The sequence below is a fragment of the Leptonychotes weddellii genome, chromosome 1, assembly GCF_054177405.1.
Source record: "Leptonychotes weddellii isolate Sample4059 chromosome 1, ASM5417740v2, whole genome shotgun sequence".
Lineage (NCBI taxonomy): Eukaryota > Metazoa > Chordata > Mammalia > Carnivora > Phocidae > Leptonychotes > Leptonychotes weddellii.
The window spans coordinates 72,990,171-73,009,632 of NC_138369.1; the positions used below are offsets into that span (position 1 = coordinate 72,990,171).

General features: G+C 33.3%; 1 protein-coding gene across 10 annotated transcripts in view; it reads left to right on the forward strand.

Annotated features, from left to right (window-relative positions):
- The window catches only part of TBC1D5 (TBC1 domain family member 5), a 528,942-nt gene that overhangs the window by 184,206 nt on the left and 325,274 nt on the right, over positions 1-19,462 (forward strand). For 9 of the 10 annotated variants that reach the window (XM_081826016.1, XM_081825991.1, XM_081826055.1 and 6 more), the window contains one exon: positions 13,523-13,653. In XM_081826016.1, coding sequence (XP_081682142.1) covers positions 13,557-13,653 — 97 coding nt within the window. In that variant the 5' untranslated portion in view covers positions 13,523-13,556. Of the gene's footprint in view, positions 1-13,522; positions 13,654-19,462 lie in introns of those variants that run through there. The other variant, XM_081826051.1, reaches the window with a different exon arrangement.

The following is a 19,462-nucleotide window of genomic DNA, read 5'->3' on the forward strand; positions in this document are numbered from 1 at the left end:
ATTTCTCTTCATTCACACCTCATCTTTCTTTGTCCCTCCAAAACTCCTAGCTGTTTCCCATTTTAGGGTCTCTGCATTTGCTGTTCCCAGCAAGCTCTGCCCCCAAATGATCCAGTGGCTTGTTCCCTCATTTATTCAAATGCCACCACCTTCTCAGGGCCTCCCAAGACTGCACTTTCACAAATAAGCTTCCAGCTCTCAAGCTCTCAGTGATGCCCCATCATACTCTGTCCCCTTATCCTCTTTACATTTTCTTCATAACATATGTCACTACTTGACATGTAAATTATTTTTTATGCTTAGTTTATTGTTTGTCTTCCCCTAGAATGTAAATTCTCGGAAGACAGAGACGTTGACTGTCGTGTTCACTTCTAAATGATTACCTTCTAGCCTAGCTGCTCGCATACGGGAGGATTCAACAAGTATTTTCTAAGTTGAATGTATGTTACACTTGTGCAGTCCCTGCTTTGTCCAGTTTCTGTTTCCTTCTTTCCTTTCTCAGTAAACAAATTGAGAAAATATTATGTGAAATCTAATTGCAGTGTATAAGGTAGAGAACAAATCTTATGGGATATTTGAAGGATTTGTGTTTTTGAACTATAAGTACCCTTCTGTCTTTCCTCTCATTCTAATAACCTAATTGTGTAAACATCGCCATCAGAGCAGTGGCAGTGTGATGGTGATAGTAATAACAGTAATAGCTAGTATTTATTGAGTGCTTACTATGTATGTGCCCGGTATTTTTCTGAGTTCTTTAGGTTTGTTTGTTTAATCCTCACAAAAGCTGTGAAATGGATATTTCTCATTTTACTTTGAAGAAACTGAGGGACAAAGAGTTTAACCACCTTACTAAGGTCAGATAGTTAATAAGGGCATTTCCTCAATTTAAGCCTACAAAATGTGACTCTGTCATTGGTGTCAACAAAAAGTAGATTATGGAAATTTCCTGTGGTGGGAATTGTAAAGCGTGGTAGTGGAAAGAAGTATGATGCCAGTGCATTCTAGGAGGAGGGGCTTTTCTTTCTTGCCTTTTGATTCTTTTGGAAGAGAGAAAGCCTGTTTTGTTTACTTTTTCCTTATTAGAAGTAGAAATACGGGATTGGCTTTTATATGATCTAGTTCCTGAATTTATCCATTTAATTGTTTGGAGCAGAATGGAATGGAGTTAGGAAGCATTTCAGAGAGAAGGGAGCCATTGAGATGAACTTTGGGAAGTGATTAGTGGGATCTGGACTGATAGATATTTAGTCAGTAATATTTACTGTTATTTGCCAGATCATGAGAATAGAAGAGTGGTTTTGTTTTGTTTTATCTTGTCTTGTTGTGTTTTGTTTTAAAGAAATATTTCCGAGAGAGAGGAATGGGGTTGGATAAATTTTTTTGACCAAGGCTAGTTGCCCAAATAAATAAATAAATAAATAAATAAATAAATAAATAAATGGATGTCTTTAAAGAATGAAAAGATATAAAGGAGAAGATTAGAAAGATAGATGTGGGTAGATCATGAAAGGTATTGAGAACCTGTAGGTGTATTTATATGTCAGCAGGCATCATGGAACCTTGATTATCCCTTGACTTCTTAGAGTTAGAGCTCTTCTAATACATCTCCTTTGCTATGGGATTCTGTCCTGCATTACGTGGTATGTACATTTTCTATATTCTGCCTCCTATCAGATTCTAAGTGTTAAGACAGCAAGGATGTTGCCTCTCCTCGTTCTTTATTCCCTGGAGTTCCTTTCCTAGTACCAATATACACAGTAGGAAGACAGTAGGAATGTCTTAAAATGAATTTCTAAAGAAGTCTGAATTCATGTCCCAGCCACTTAAGTGTGTGCCATTGAGCTGAGATCCTTAACCTGTTCATTTCAATATCCACATATGTAAAATAGGGATGATAATGATGCCTTTCTGATAAGATGCTGAGGAGATTGAATGGGATAGTATCATAAAGCACAGTGTCTAGCTGGCGTTTACTAAGCATGCAGTAATCATCAGTACTGCGCACCTCTCTTAGCATAGAGAAAGCGTTGAACAAATTATCATAATCATTCTTTATTTCTTTTTTGTTCAGGAACATAATCAGTTGTTCATTGTACCATATTTACAAAGGGAAAATTTGGTTTTCTTTAAATCATTCTTTTCAGAATGCATCCTGCAACATTATTTGCCATATGGGGACCATTTAAAGCATACATGAATGGTAATTTAATTTACACTGTACTTACGATTTTTTAATACTGTATTAAAATTATGTATCTGTGATTTCTTTTTTCTAAAAAATCCTATAAATTATTAAGCAAAAGACTGCATAGTTGAAAACTGGGCAAAAGATATGAACAAGCAGCTCTTAGAAAAGATGACCCAAATGGCTAGTAAGTAGCCACAGGGGGTTCCTAGATATTTGGTCAGACATTATTGCAGGTGGTTTTGTGAGGGTGTTTTGGATGAAATTAATATTTACATGGGCAGAAGTAGATTGGCTCTCAATGTAGGTGGGCCTCATCTAATCAGTTGAAGGCCTGAATAGAACAAAAGGCTGACCTTACCCCTAACAAAAGGAATTCTACAGCAGACTGACTTGGACTTCATCTACATCCTCTCTTTCTGATGGCCTTCAAGCCGTATTATCATTGGCTTCTCCTCTCTGACAGCCTTTGAAATAGAACATTGGCTCTCCCTGGATCTCCAGCCTGCCTTCCTATTCACCCTGCAGGTTGAACTTGCCGGGTCTGTGTAATAAAACTCTCTCTTCTACTTTTTCTCTAAAATCTTCTATTGGTTTGTTTCTCTGGAGAACTCTAATAGAACAGATGAAAGGATTTTCAATCAAGAAGTAGTCAGGGAGATGCTAATTAAAACCACAGTGAGATACCACTTCATACCATTCAGATTGGGGGTGGGGGGAAGAGGCTCATATTAAGAGGTAGCAGGGATGTAGAGAAATAGGAACTGTCCCATACCAACATATAAATTAGTATAGCTACTTCAGGTAGAAATTTGACATAATTTTGTTAAAGATAGGTAAACAATTTGATCTAGCAATTTTACTTCTAGATTAATATTACTAGATTCATCAAAATAAGATTGCATTAAATGTTAAGGTATGATATCTTAAAATTTAGTTTTGTGTTAACATGATTCCATGAAAATTCTTTCATTTTTATATTTGGTTGCTTATTTAACTATAGATAGATATATGTATGTGGCTTGCCTATGGGCTCACAATTGCTGTTTTGCAGACTTCCACAGGGTACTCAATAAAATAATTTTTTTTTTTAAAGATTTTGTTTATTTGTTTGACAGAGAGAGACACAGTGAGAGAGGGAACACAAGCAAGGGGAGAGGGAGAAGCAGGCTTCCTGCTGAGCAGGGAGCCCCATGCGGGGCTCGATCCCAGGACCCTGGGACCATGATCTGAGCCGAAGGCAGATGCTTAACGACTGAGCCACCCAGGCGCCCCCTCAATAAAATAATTTTTGAAATGAGATGGTTTAAATAAGTATATCAGGAATTTCAGTCACTATGTCCATTCTGAAATTCTAGTAGTAACTAAAAAATATAGATTAATTTTCATACATTTTTTGGGTGTTAACACTTTTCTGTCAGTAGATTACTAGAATGATTTTGTAAAGAATGATCATGCTGTTCCAAAAGGGTGTGTGTGGCATATAAAAATAATCCATATTGTACTAGAAGGCAAAGTATTAGTTTCTCAAATATGGGAAAGAGAAAAGATCATACCAATGTATTTGTGTAATTATGTACGTTTACTGTTTTGACCACTTACGTTCACTTAATACTTAAATAACAAGTGAACTTTCTTAAATATTTAGTAAAAACTTAGAGCTTCATACTGCTTGGACAAAGTCTTCCTATGGCATTAAAAATAACTGGACATCTTAATCTTTTACTTGATTTTTCTAGGATTTAAAATCCTAGCTATTTAAAATATTACTGAATGGAGCACTTGGTGTTATACGCAAACAATGAATCATGGAACACTACATCAAAAACTAATGATGTAATGTATGGTGATTAACATAACATAATAAAATAAAATTAAAATAAATATTGTATATATGGTTTTTAAAGTTATAAGAACATTTTTTTTGTTTTTGCTAAGGCAGACTTTGTAAAAATGTACTTAAGTGAAAGTGAGTATATTTGGACTTGGGTGGGGGGAGATTATTACCTGGTTTCAAAAGCCTCCATAGGAAAAAATTACCTTATGATAATGTCACTTGAAATGCTTGATCCTGTTTAGTTCATTAGAAATTAAGATAAAATTTCCAGGCCCTAAACAGTTTTCAGAGCTTCATATCTCTATTTATTTAACTCAATATAATTCCAAGTGACTATGTCATTGTTTTGTAAATGGGTAAAGGGTGGCATGAAGTTTGTAATCTACCTTTTAAGTGTTTGCTGAGGTTTAGGCATACATTATCAAAATTTTAGAAATTATGCAATGTTTTCATTTAAATCAGTGTGGTAAGAAATCTATATACCTGATTTAATGTACTTATCTTTTAAACATTATTGTGATATTCAGTGAAATTTTGAAGAAAGCGTGCTGTCTTCTGCTAAAGTATATACACAGGAAGAAGTATGTATATTTGCCAGTAAAAGTCTTTGGCAGTTGGTATAGGGTTTGTGTAGCCTCTCTGTTGTCCCTGTGTATACCCACATGACTATTTGTGTATTTATTGTTTTGTTAATTGCACTCTTTCATCAACCTGTTCAGCTCCTCACTTGTTCTACATGGCATTCATGGACTTATTCTGGTTTTTCAGTATGCATTGATGTCTTGAAAAATTCTTCAGTAGTAGCCATAGAACCCTTATGCTTTGTGACATTGGGATATCATGTGAACACTGTATCATCTTCTGTTTTTTATACTTAACCCTTTTTTCTTTATCCATCTTTCATTTTACCAGTGCTTGAAACTTACTTTCTTGTAAAAATATGTAGACAGTTTTATTCTCATTTTGAGGGCCCATAATGTTTACATTTTTAAGCTATACATGTGTGTCTTTTTTTTTTTTTTTTTTTTACATGAACATTGTGGTTTTGGTATTAGAAAAAATACAGACAGAAGTTATATATATACAAGTCTCTTTTGGGTAAAGATGGAACTGTTACAATCCACATGAATAGCAAAGACTCAGAGAATCTCTCAAGTCCTATTACTTTCCAGTGAAGCTCAAATTCATTATTTACAGTAGGTTACTATTTTAGGTGACTGTCATTTTCTGTTATCAATTATAAAAATCTATATATATGTCATCAAGTTGGAAAATTGGAGTTTTTATTGTCTCTATAAATAATGATGATCTTCTATTATAATTGAAACATTTTTACATTCATACTGAGGCTTCTTGTTTCATATGTCCAAATATATAGAAGCTACTACTTACCATGAGCAAATAAGCGAGTCATTTTTGAAGTCACTTATCAGTTAAATTGGTGTTTTTCATATGGAGTATAACATGTCTTCACATTATGCATTATTTTTTTAAAATTTAAGGTCACAGTCAGAGCTTACCATACCCCAGATTCTTATGCAGTATCATGAATATTTATTAACATTTTTTTTACAATATGAGAATGAAAATGTTATATATTTGAATAAGAATGGTCTCAACAAGTTAACAAAGGTCAATTTTCTTTGTTTTTTGTTTTTTTTTCTTTTTTCTAAATGCACCTATTTTCCTTAGTAAAGATAATCTCACTGTTAGAATAGTCATATACTCTATCTCCATTCACTAGGGTCCTCAGTGGCTTTTAGATTTTTGTTGGGTTGTTTCATTTTTCTGCATTTGGTAGGGGATGATTTCCATTAAGAAATTGGTTTGTTCATTTGTTTATTATTATATTTCTTTGCAGTTACTTAGGGAAATTGAAAGACAAGTTGCTGTGGGGCCGGGTACTTTGAGTAGTATTATCTTGGTCTTTCCCATCAGTGATTACTAATTAATGATTACTAGATTGCAGCTCTGGAAAAACAACTCTCTCCTGCTTTGGGGTGAGTTTTTTTGGGATCTTACTCTCAGAGTTTTGATCTCATTTAATCCTGGGACTCCTATAATGAGCATACCACATATTTTCCCATAGATACTCATCTTCATTTATCTATTGGTAGGGTTGTTAGATAAAGTACAGGATGCCCAATTAAATTTGAATTCCAGATAAATTGTGAATACTTTTTAGTATAAGTATGTTATAGATACTACTTTTATTGTTTTTCTGAAATTCAGATTTGACTGGGCATCTGTATTTTTTACTTTATTTCAATTAATTAATAATTTCAATTAATTAGCTAATGCTAAGTCTGGCCACCTATTTCCTGGGCTCTTTCCTCACTCAACTTTGAGCTCCTTGGGTGAAGAGGGCTGGATGTACCTTAGTTCATCTATACATAGTTTTCCTATCTCCGTGGTAGTCTGGTGATTTTTACCAACTGAAAGAATAAAATCTCTAATCAGCCATAATGTTTCTTTATCTGAGTATTTATAAAGCAACTGTGTTTGACTGAGTTTGCCCTTTTATGTGAGTTAAGTTCATTGAAAATCATGTTTCAGTGAAATGTTGCAGATCTTAATATTAATTAAAAAATTTCTTCTCCCTTTCTCTTCACTTCTCTTCATCATCTTTTTCCCTTCTCTTTCCAGCTCTTACTATAATTAGCTAGCATTAACAGCAAATGTTTACTTTAGTTAAATTATTCAGAACATTTATTTTACTTGTCAAAGGTTAGATCAGGTTGTTGTTTGAACGGGTAATTAAACGCAGCCTAATATGCTCTTGTATTTAAATGCAATATAAGCCTGGTTCCTCATCATTCTGTATAATTTTGATGTTCAAGGCTGACATTTCAAAAAGGTTTTCTCTTTTCAAATATTGCTCATTCTTCTTGACCACCTAATTGTTATAGTTACCTTGATTTTATGAAAACCCGACTGAGTAGTTTAAAGGCTTGAGGTGTTCTCTGTATAAAATAGGGACAGTCACAATTGGAAGTATTTTGGTATGGCTGTATAATAACAAAAGATTTGGTCATTAGGCGGAGCTACTTTCCCAGTCTTTGCGTCTTGAGCATCTGTTCTAGAGAACTCTGAAAGCAAATAAGGATATACTGTGGAGGGCTTTTTGTTAGACCACTTTAACTTTTTATAATGCTCAATTTTCTCTCGGTTTATATAGTCACAACCGCCACTTTCTATTACTCTATAGCATTTGAATATTTGAAAGGCCAAATATATTCTTATTTTGTAATATAACATATTTAAGCCCACCTGTGAACATTTCATATATTCTTCTTATTTCTGAATATATATATAGTTTATGAATCTAGTTTATTTCTGTAGTGGACTGTTTGCCCTAAACATCTTGTTCTGGTAGCCTGGAAACTGTAAGAATTGAGTCTTATAATTTTAATTTTCTTTTGATCATTGTTCTTAGGATGGTAGACCCTTATGTATTCCTATACCTGTTTAATTGGCAACACTTAGATAGTACAATTGTGTGGTTGGTAAAAGTGAATTAGGTTTTCAAGATTTTACCAATGAGTGATATTTAATATTGAATGACATGTATTAAGACAAATGCTTTTATATATAATTTATTTGGCATTGTAAATGCATTTATCTTGTGAGAAACAGAACCCCTGTTGTCAGATGAAGTATTCTGGAAAGGTTTGGAGTAAATAAATAATAAAACTACTTTGATACACAATCTAACCAATATTAAATATTAAGACTTTCAGATGATTGATTTTAATACTTAACTTATTCAGAGTCCAATGTAACCCTCTTGCATTAAAGATTGACAGAATTTAAAAATAGAACTTTATTCTTTCTTTCTTTGCTTTACTTCTTTCTTCACTTTTTCTTTCATTCTTTCTTCCTTCCTCCTTTCCTACCTCCTTCTCTCCCTTATGAGGAAGACTTTAGAACATCATTATTCCCAAACATCAAATTTACCTCTAGCTGCCAACATTTTTAAATAAAAGAGGTTTTTTTAATCATTAATTCTATAGATAATGTTCAGTTACTCTCTCTCTTAATTATGAAAATATAGCTTCTATCAAAGTTTGTTGCTTTTATAGCCAAGATGTCATGTTTTAGGTTATATACCCATCATGGTAAATGCATGCTATCGTGACAGATACTTATTCATACCATATCCTCTCTCCCTTTGATAACTGTGCTCTGGAAATAGTTCATTTAAGCTCTTTGATATGCTTTTCTTATAGGAGATATCTTTATGTAAAGTAATATTACTCTGTCATTTCAGTGTTTGACTTTTAAGTTTACCATCAGTCAAGAATTTAAATGAATGAAGTATGCGTATATGAGCTTTTCTGAATATGGATGTCTTTAGAAGACACAATTCAGAATGCTAATTCTCTGCCTATGTATTAGAAGCTGTGAAAGAATGAATACACATTGAAAATACATAGAACTTAGATTCAGAGGGTATAAATTATTTTTCTAAAGGCTTTTGTTGATGTGATACCATTTTAAAAGAAAAAAAAGTTATTGAACTGACCTGTCCTTTTGTCTGTATAATGCTAATTTGAGATTTTCACTTGAGACTGCTTGTATTGCTTCACTTGACATGGAAAATACTGTTTTGAAATTTTATTATTATTATTATTTTTTAAAGATCTTATTTATTTATTTGACAGAGAGAGCGAGAGAGCACAAGCAGGGGGAACAGTAGAGGGAGAGGGAGAAGCAGGCTCCCCGCCAAGCAGGGAGCCCGATGCGGGGCTCAATCCCAGGATCCTGAGATCATGACCTGAGCTGAAGGCAGACGCTTAATGACTGAGCCACCCAGGCGCCCTGAAATTTTATTAAATATATTTTAAAACTGTCATCTAAGCTTTAGGGCTAAACTCTTACCCTCTCATTAAATATTAACTATTTTCACAAGACTTACCTTCTTTCAGGCAGATCACTTTTATCCTGAGATTTAATATTGCAAGAACCAGATTTGTAAAGCCAATATAACTGTCCTTAAGATTAGTCTTGGATTTTAAATGGCAGTTTCAGCCTAACGTGTCAATTCCTGTGACCAGGATAGCAGTAAAACCATATTGTACAACCAGTTTTGAGTTTTGTGAATTTTGAGTTTATGTGAAGCAGGAAATTTAACTGTTATTTATGGTAATGTAGCAAAGAAGGGATATCTCCTTTCTCAAGTCTTAGAAGGTATATTGCTGTGTGTTCTGAATTAGAAAAAATAAGATTACCTTCAGTTTTAAAAATTCTGAGGGTTTTGTCAGGGAAATTCTCAAGACAGATTGACATTATTTAAGAAAACTGAAATCCATCAATTATGAATTTTAGTAGTCCTTTACTCTAAGGTATTTATTTTTGGTCATTATGTATTTTTCTCTATCTGCCTTTTATATAGAGAAGATTAAGTCATATCAAATACAGAAGTCTGGGTTTGTAATACAAATACAAGATGTAATGGTACATTGTGCCTTTCAAAATGTTTATGCCATTTTGACTTTTAATAATGATTATCTTGGGGCGCCTGGGTGGCTCAGTTGGTTAAGCGACTGCCTTCAGCTCAGGTCATGATCCTGGAGTCCCGGGATCGAGTCCCACATCGGGCTCCCTGCTCAGCGGGGAGTCTGCTTCTCCCTCTGACCCTCCTCCCTTTCATGCTCTCTGTCTCTCGTTCTCTCTCTCACAAATAAAAAAAAAAAATTAAAAAAGAAATCTTAAAAAAAAAATAATGATTATCTTAAAATTTTTAGGTTAAAAAAGTTCCCTTAATTACTTTATTTGAATTTTTTTCAAATATTTTCTTACGGTCTGATATTTATAGGTGAAAGATTATTCATAATAGTGGTTAAAATGAATATAGACACATTTGTTTAAAAACCTTTGATATTCTTCTTTGTAGTAGTCAAATATTTTTACTCTTGGTCTTATCACAAAACACAAATTGGAAAATTTTTAAGAGAATTACTTCACATTTAAAAACAGCACTATATTGTGGTTTTATAAGGTAATCACAATAGCAGTAGCCAACTTGCAATTAAATTTTTTTTTATTCTAGAAAGCTAAAGTAGCCTTTGTATTTAAAACCAAACAACAAAAAACAAAGCAGCACCTGCTTAATAAGTTACTTTTGAACAAGATTATTATTTAAATCCATAATTAAAAGTAAGAACATCATGTAAACTTTTTCTTCAACAGATTTCTTGAAAATAACTCATTATTACTATTTAGCCAGTTTGCTTTACTTGAATATAAAAGAATTTTAGTGATTCAGTTTCAATCTATAGGCATAATAAATTAGAAGTGGATGCCTAATTGTACAGCCTAGTTGTAGATATTTGGTAAATTTTATATGTTGGTTATTGATTATAAGCATAGGTTGGTTTCTAAAAAATTATTATTAAAGCTAAAATCAGTGAATGACTTCTTGAACCTAACTTTCTCGAAGGAGTCAAAAAGACCTTAAGTATCTTTGAAAATCTTGAGTGAATATATGAACATCATCATGTTGTAGAGTATCTTATTTTAGCTAGAAAGGTGTGGTTTTTTTTAATGTTCTTTTTAAACATATACTTTGATATCAGTTTGGTAGTTACTTGTTTATCTCTCATAAAGTTCAAAGTACATAAAATTCCCTTATTTGTATATTTTAGGTATGTGAAGTGTATAACAGCGAAAGTGTACTATAAAAATAAAAAATTAAGGTAATGATATGAAAACATGTCTAGGATATTAAAGAAATTTTATGGAAATCTGGCTGTTAACTTGGAATATGCATTTTCAAGTGTTTTCTCTCATATTTTCAAAAGTATAACAAAATGTATGGAGAATATGAATCTTAACATTAAAATAGTTGTCCATGGGCCAAATACAATTTTGAAATGTGTTTAATCTATTCCACACAGTTTTTTTTTAATTGGAATTATTTGCCAACACTTTAAAGAGATTTCACATAAAATTCTGGATTTCTAGCTTGTCTTGAATAAGCCAAAGCAGAGTAAAGGGTGTTTCAGTCATTCACAGACCCCATCCTCTTATACCCCTTTGCTTTATACCTTGCCTGTTTGTCTCATTGACTTACTGAGAGCCAAATATAGTGCCGGAGTAAAGAATGTGAACTCTAGAGCTAGACAAGATAGTTTTCTGTCTTAAGTACTTACTACTGGTGTGACTGTAGACAAATTAGTTAATCTCTCTGTACCTCAGTTTTCTCTTTGGTAAAATGAAAATGATGAGGAAGGTATGTCAGTAGGGCTGTTGGGAGGATGAAATGATGAATATGCATGAAGCATTTAGAGTGGTTTTGACTTATATTCATTGCTCAATCGACGTTCATTTCGATTAATAATGCTCTTTGCTTGACCCCTTTAGGCATTTGAGCTTGATGGTCCTTCCTTCTCCATGGCAGAGGACTTTATTTCTTAATCTGTTTATTCATTTAATCAAAATTAATCAGATTCTGTTTTATAATATATGTAACTGATCATTTACTTTTTGCTGTCCTCTACTAGACTGTATTCCCCAGAATTCCTTCAGTATTGTAAGTGCTAAATATTTGCACACATAAGCAGCAAATAACTGATAGCTGTCTAGATTTATGGATTTAGGACTTGATTTATGGCTTTAGAAATTCTTACTGTATGTTGGCAGTGAAAGTTTTCTGCTTTCTGTAGTGTTGGTTTTGCTTACCTTTTTGCTTTTGTTTTAGCCACAATCTAAGGTGGGTGTGAGTGTGAGTGGGTGAGAGTTGGAGAGTTCTGGTGAAACTCAGAAAATGTACAAGAGTATTTTACAAAGCGAGAGTTTTAGGGAGAAACTAAGCAGGATAGAGGAGCATGTTGGGAAGAGGCTGGTCAAAGATTTGTATATTCATTGGCTTCTCTGGAACCTTTTCTTGGTAAGTGGAGTCCATATCCTGTAAAATTATATACTTGTTTTCGTTGGGCTTCTTTTTCCAATTTATCATTCCTCATTTACTCTTCCTATATCATGTCTCTCCCTTCTCTTGAAACTTAAAATTTCATGTGTTACATTATTTTGGATGAAAATTAGTGAGCCCAGTTTATTTTTTTGGAAAATTCTGATTTGGGAAGGTTATGTGCAGCTTATAAACAAAGAAAATTTGTAAGTAGTTAGTGTAGCTTAAAAGTTCAATAATAATTAATTAAAAACATCTTTGTTTAAATTGAATCATTTATAGAAATCAGAACCTAGGAGAAAAACCTTCAAAATGAATAAAAAAATAGGTGGTTATTTATATAATCTTGCCTTTGTAAGCATAATAATACTAGAGGTAGAAGCCATAAAGGAGATATAGATATATTTGGGTGCACAGAAATGAAAAATTACTTATGTCACAAAAACACCATGTTATTTGAAGACAGACACATTCTGAGAAAAATATCTGTATCACGTGACAAAGGTTTAATATTCTTAAGATCTAAAGAATGCTTACAAATTATGAAGATAATCATAATAAGAAACTCCATCCACAAAAGATAATAAATAAATGTCAGAGAAAACATATGAATCTTCAGTAATCTCACTAGTTATCAAGCAAATGCAATATAAAATTTGACTATCACACTGGTCAATAAAATGAATTACCCATTCCCATTGTTAATGAGGGTGCAGGGGAATGAATTGGTCTATGTATGAATCTTTCTAGAGCATAATTTGCCAAAACTTATCATAGAGTCTTATTTTTTTAAATACATGTTTGGTCCAGCAGTGACATAAGAATTTATCTTAAGGAAATAATCATAGGTTGGCATAGAGATATTACTAAAAGATATTCATTGTGAAATTGTTTATAGTGTTGAACAGCTGAAAGCATTCTGTCTGTTCACTAATAGGGAATTGGTTACATAAATTGGTATAGTTATTTAATGGAATACTAGAGGTCCATTTGAAGTGATAATATGGTCTTTTTTATGGGATGGAAAATATCCACAATAATTTACATAATCAGTATACTTAGCATGTTAGATCACATTAAAAAATATATATTTTAAATGCCAGAACAGAAACAGGAAAGATATGTGTAATAAAATGAAATGTTAACAGGGCTACTATTTTTAGCTAACACAATTAGGAATGATTTTAGTTTGCTATACTTTCTATATTTTGAAATTTTCTATTGTAAATGGATATTGTTTTGACAATGAAATAAGAAGATGCTATAAATGGGACTGTAATTTAACTTACAATTCAACTTTCTGTGCAGAAGTTTATTGAAAATACATGTGATTGAACATTGAGGTAAAGGTTACCAGTGAAGTTCAAATTTGTGGAGAGTTGTTGAAATGGAAATTTTGTGCCACTTTTTGCTTCTTTGCATATGCCTGCCAATGTGTTGTAACAGTCCCTGAAGCCTGTGGAAAACTTGTTAATGTCTGTAATGCTCATTTAATCATTTCAATCTTGTATTTATTCCCAGTCATAGCAAAATGAAAAAATATCATTTCTCTGTCTCTCTCTCTCTTTTTTTTTTTTAAATCTCCCAGGTAGTCACTTTGGTGACATTGTCCAGTTCTCACAATGTATCATTCCTTATCTGAAACTAGACACCCTCTGCAGCCAGAAGAACAAGAAGTGGGCATCGATCCCTTGTCAAGTTACTCAAACAAGACTGGAGGTGAGTTTTCTATGCAGATACATTCTGGTTAATGGAAAACCTAGCAGAGAGCCTCTAGTTAGCTCTGCCTGCCTTCTGTATGTAGTTCTTTTCATGAAGCAGAGCAGGGTATCTTGAAGCACACTTCCCTGGATAGGTAGAGAGCACTCTGACACTAATGAATACCACACAACATCAACTTTCAATTATAGACAGAAGCATTAGCCAAATGTTTAAATGCACTGTCATTCTTAAAAAAAAAAAAAAAGATAAACAATTACTTCAGCATAGGGAATGGCCTTTGTCAGACATCCTTTAAAGAAGTCTTAAGCTTCTGGTGTTGATTTTACAGGGATTTTTTGCCTTTAAAAGTAAGTTGACATTATTCCAGGATAAAAGACTTGCCTCATTCTCTCTTCTCTCTCTCTCTTTTAAAGTAATTGAAATGTGTGTCTTACTTTTAAAGATCTATACATTGAAATTGTTGAAAGAATAAAAGAGACTGTTAAAAGGTAAACTGCATTCAGGGTCTACCTTATAAAAATTTATCAAATGTGTATGTTTCAGAACTCTGTTTTGTTTTCTCTGTATTGGTAATAATATAGTATCTGAAAAAGGAAGCTGTCAGTTTGTGCAAATTCTTAAAGCCTTATCTTTATTTTTAGTTGATTCATTGACTCAGGTTACTACTTGTAATTTTTTGCTCATGAAATATATACATCAGGATTTTGAGCTGTATTTTAAAAAAAATCACAGTTAGTCAAAGTGATTCACATATATTTTGTTTACTTCAGATTCAAATTTTTTTTTTCTATATTGGTAGAAAGGTCTGCTATTAACTTGTATTTTGGGAATTAAAAAAAAATGATTCCTTAAAGTGGTTATTTCTTTAGTACACAAAGCTTGACTTTATGGAGTGTGTTTATGGTTTTTGTGCATCTTTACTTCCTTCTACATCATACAAATGCCATTGTTGTTTTCAATGAAAATAGTATAATTTGGGGGCACCTGGTGGCTCAGTCAGTTAAGTGTCTGCCTTCGGCTCAAGTCATGAATTTAGGGTCCTGGGATTGAGCCCCGCCTCTGGCTCCTTGCTCAGTAGGGAGCCTACTTCTCCCTCTGCCTGCCACTCCCCCTGCTTGTGTGCTCTGTTGGGTGCTTGCGCTCACGCTCTCTCACTCTCTCTCCTTCTCTCAAATAAATAAAATGTTTAAAAAGAGTATAACTTGCCCTACAACTTATTTTTGTGATTTTACTTTTTATTTTTGTGTGTTTATTGAAAAGATCTCAAAAGGACTGTTCAAGGTTTTAATAATATGAAAAAAATTGTTAGTATCTTAGCATCTTAAAAATTTCAGTGGTAAGAATACTACATCTCCTAGTGATTTTTTTTTTAAGTGTAGTATCTATAAGAAGCACTAATTAAATAAGTCAAATTATTTCACAAGCTTTTCTGTAAGTGGTTATTTTAAAAATAAATATATTTTATTTATAAGTATATAAAATAATTTCACCAAAATTTTCTGATTTATGTGCTTATTTTAGAACACAGTTGGTTTTTTTTTTTTTAAGTATGTATCTTTTCTGGTCTAGTTCATTAAATACTGAGGTTCTATTTTTTTTTATTTTAACTGGTTAAAAAACATTTTAAATTAATTTTATCCTTTACTGTTTGCAGGAATGAGTAGTTACCTTTACTGAAAAGGCTTTTCGTTTATATCCTAGCCTAACATTTCTATGACATACAAAGTTATTAGGAATGAATTGATGTTTAAAAGTGCCATTAATTCATTTACCCCAAATGTTCATTAACAATGTAAATGTATGCTGATGTTCTATGAGACAAGGAAGTGACTAATGACTCTTCCAACTAACAACACTTAAAATGAATAGAAACTTTAGATAGCTAATCTTGAAGTAATCAAGACCCTCATTCAGCTTGGCATCTCTGTATGCTCTAAAACAGCTGTCAACTGTTAAAAATATATACAAAACACACATACGCACACGCACATGCAGAAAGAATGATATGTAAATATCTAGTTCTTGAAAGCCATGAAGGTTACTAACCATAGTGGGTTTTGTGCATTGTATATGTAAATATTTTATATGAAGCAACTATTTCATCTTCTTAGATTTCCTTTTAGCAGAAAAACATGTGTTGCATTTTAATAGGGTTGTCATATTTATTTGAAGAATCATCACCTTTCTAGTGTGTTTGTTTATTTTAATATATGTATTTCATGGGGCTCTCCACGTATTTGAAGCCTTTTACACATTTTTCCCACCAGGGAATTTATGGCAAATGGATACCTCATTTTGTAAGTAGTCAAACACTGGACTTAATCAGTGGTTTCTCTATGTAGAAGTTACGTTTTTATGGTTTTGTTATTAATTCTTGTTAAAGATTCCATAAATAAATAAGTCTTCAATTTCTCAAAACTGAATTTTAACATTAATAAAGAAACAGTACATTATTGAGTTAAATGATTCTGAGTATTCTGGAAAGCATTAGAAAAATAGCCTCATCATAGGAATAATAAAGAGAAAGCTGCTTCTTATTGGTTTATTTTCATGGATGGTGGCGGAAGGTCTGTAAGAACAGAAAAAAGAACTGTTTGAATATATACATGCAGAATTTTCCATGTGAATCAGACTTTTAACTGCTTGAATTTCTTTTTTAAATGGAGAATAGCATAGAAATTATGACATATTTCTCTGTGTCCTGTTTGGTCGCACACGTAGTTTACTACTTTAAATTCCAAGATCTTTGATCAAGGGTTATCAGTTAGAAATTGGCAAGTTACCTGTAATTCAGTTGAAACCATAAAAAAAACCCAAAATGTTTGTTCAACTATTCATGATTATTCATTTGGAGGAAAAGAACATTTTCCTCTATTAAGTCTCTTTTGAGAATAGCACTTTGTTACATATTGCCAGAGTTTTTAGCTTCAATTTTATATGCCTTCTTACTTACAGCTTTTATAGTATTCAGATAATTACTTAATGTAATGCTTTTTATATAATATCTGTTTCAAAGCTTTCTTTCAATCTTCAGGGATAAAATATTTAGTAACCTACTTAAAAAAATCCAAGACATTCAGAATATCCTGCCTACTCCATTTTTGACTCTTGTAATTTTTTGTCCCCAATCTTCCTTTCTTTCTGTTGTAATATAGAGTTTTAGAACTAGAAGGGCGTGCCTGGCTTTATTGCTGAACAAATTGGTATTAATTAAAATAGTTCACTGAAGTTGATATAATAAAATGGTGCTCTCCTATTTTGATCTTTAATATTGTTTTCCATATAGCAGAATTATATTTAGATTTGAGTAAAAGATGAATTTGTTTTGGAAGGATATCTGACAAAAGTATAGGATGCTGTCTAAGTCATCTTACTTTAAACCCTGCCTTTGCTGTAATTATAATTAGAGGGAATCATCATAAGGAGGAAAAAAAAATCTTCCTTTCCTGGCTTAAAACTTTTCAGTGGTTTTCCGTTGTGCTGATAGTAAAATCCAAACTCTTGACCATGATGTTCACGGCTGTCTTGCCTGTCTGGCCATGGTTAGATGTGCTAAGCTAGTTCTAAACTCTGGACCTTCCCACAGGCCATTGTTCCCACATTATTCTTGATTCCTTCACAGTACTCATTCTTAAATGTAATTCTGCATTTATTTGTTTCATTATTTGTCTCCTTGTCTAAGGTGTGAGCATTATGAGGGCAGAAACTATTGGTGTATCTGTTGGCGCACAGACACCATTGAATTAATAACAGATGAATGAATTGTATTTTACCAGTTTGAATTCCTTCACTTCATGTATCTTTTTTCCATCTACCTTTTTCCTTTCTGTCCTAAGTTGTAATGTATGAAACCTGTTTTATCCTCTGATTGTTTTAGTACTTTAATTTTTGTTCTTTCAGGGCTTCAAAAGTCAATATAATCTCCTCTCCTCTTTTGGTCTCATTGACCTCTCCCTTCTTTGAAATCCCTCTTAAAATTCACTTTTTCCATGTTTTCTTTATTTTTGACCCAAATCAGAATTTCCCTAAGAACCAACAGAAGAGAATATTCTGGTAGATAAAGGTCAAGCTGTGATATCCTTATTAACCCATAGCAAAAATTACTTAGCAAGGGAAAGCTAAGGAAATAAATGATTACTTGTCCAAGATATTTATGGCCATAATATGGGAGCATAGACTAAAGTATGCCTACATTTAATATACATGTTTCATATATGTAGCTCCTAGTGAAAAAAATCTACAAAAATACATTCTTAATTTTTGATTTCTATAACTTAGTGCAATTTATAGAAATATTGTTTATTGTGCATATGAATGTTGCTGTTGTGCATATAGATTGTTGTGGAATCTTGTCATTCAATAAATATTTGAGTGCCTTCTGTGTACCGGGCATTGTTTGAAATATTTGGAGTGCTGGAAAGAAAGCATTGAAAAAGATAAACATAATTCTGAGTGCCAGTTGTAATGGTTAATAGCCAGGATTTGGGGGACCTGAAAGAGAAAAGTAAATGGCCAGTTAAGATGGAGAATGGTTAAGTACTTTCATAAAGTAACTAGTAGTATGCTCAGGTAGTATGTTGTTGGGGAATTTAGCTTAAATTTGTGGTAGTGGTATGTCAAGGAAGGTGTGATATCTGTTTAAGCCACAACCCGAAGGATGAATAGCTGTTAGCCAGTGATTGAGTGAGTAAAGAGTATGTGCTATGAGCTTGCCCGCTGCCCTCTTCAGTGTGGTTGGAGGCTAGCATTCAAAGGAGGTATGGACACAAATGAGACTGAAGACCAGGGTCATGAAGCCACTTGATACTAAGAACAGTAGGTAGTCTAGTGAAGGAATCTTACTGCCAGAATTACATTTTAGAAAGATTATTATGGTTACAGTTAAGAAGCCATTGCAGTATTCTGGGTAAGAAATCATAGTGGCCTATACTAGGAAAGTATAGAAGCGGAAATGGAGAGAAGTAGAAACATTTAAGAGATACTTAGTAGGTAGAATTGACAGCACTTGATATTTGGATATAAGGAAGTGATAAGGGTGAGAAGTTTGAAGTGACATTCAGTTTTCTGAGTTGACTAGTTAGGTCTGTGATAATGCCTGTATTGAGATAGGGAGCTCTGTAAGGAGGACCTTTTTGTGGTGCAGGTGGGACAGGGGGTGGCAGAGAAGATTGTAAGTTCAGTTTCAGATGTGAGTTAGAAATGCCTTATGACATTCAAATGAGAACATCCTAAAGATTTTGATGTATGGGTCTAAAACCTAGTGTACAGGTTGGTGCTGGAGATAAAGATTTGTCAGCTTAAGTATGGTAGCAAAAACAATGTGAATGATTGTGATCACCCAATAACAGCACCTGGTGTGAGAAGAGGGCCTAGCAGCAGTCTTAAGGAAAGCCAATTTAAAGACCTTGTAGCAAGGACTCCTGGGTGGCTCAGTCAGTTAAGTGTCTGCCTTTGGCTCAGGTCGTGATCCCAGGGTCCTGGGATCGAGTCCCACATTGGGCTCCTTGCTCAGCGTGGAGCTTGCTTCTCTCTCTGCCTGCTGCTCCCCCTGCTTGTGCTCTCTCTCTCTCTCTCCGACAAATAAATACAATCTTTAAAAAAAAATAAAGACCTTGTAGCAGAGGAGGATACCTTAAAGGGGACTAAGAGAGAGTGTCTAGAGAAGTAGAAGGAAAACTAGGAGTGTGGAGTCAAAGAACCCAAGATGTTAAGGAGAAGGTAAACAAATGTGCCCAAGGTTAGCTAAAGGTTTAAGTAAATAGAAGTCTGCACAGGATAGAGGCATTGTAACTATTGACAAACACAG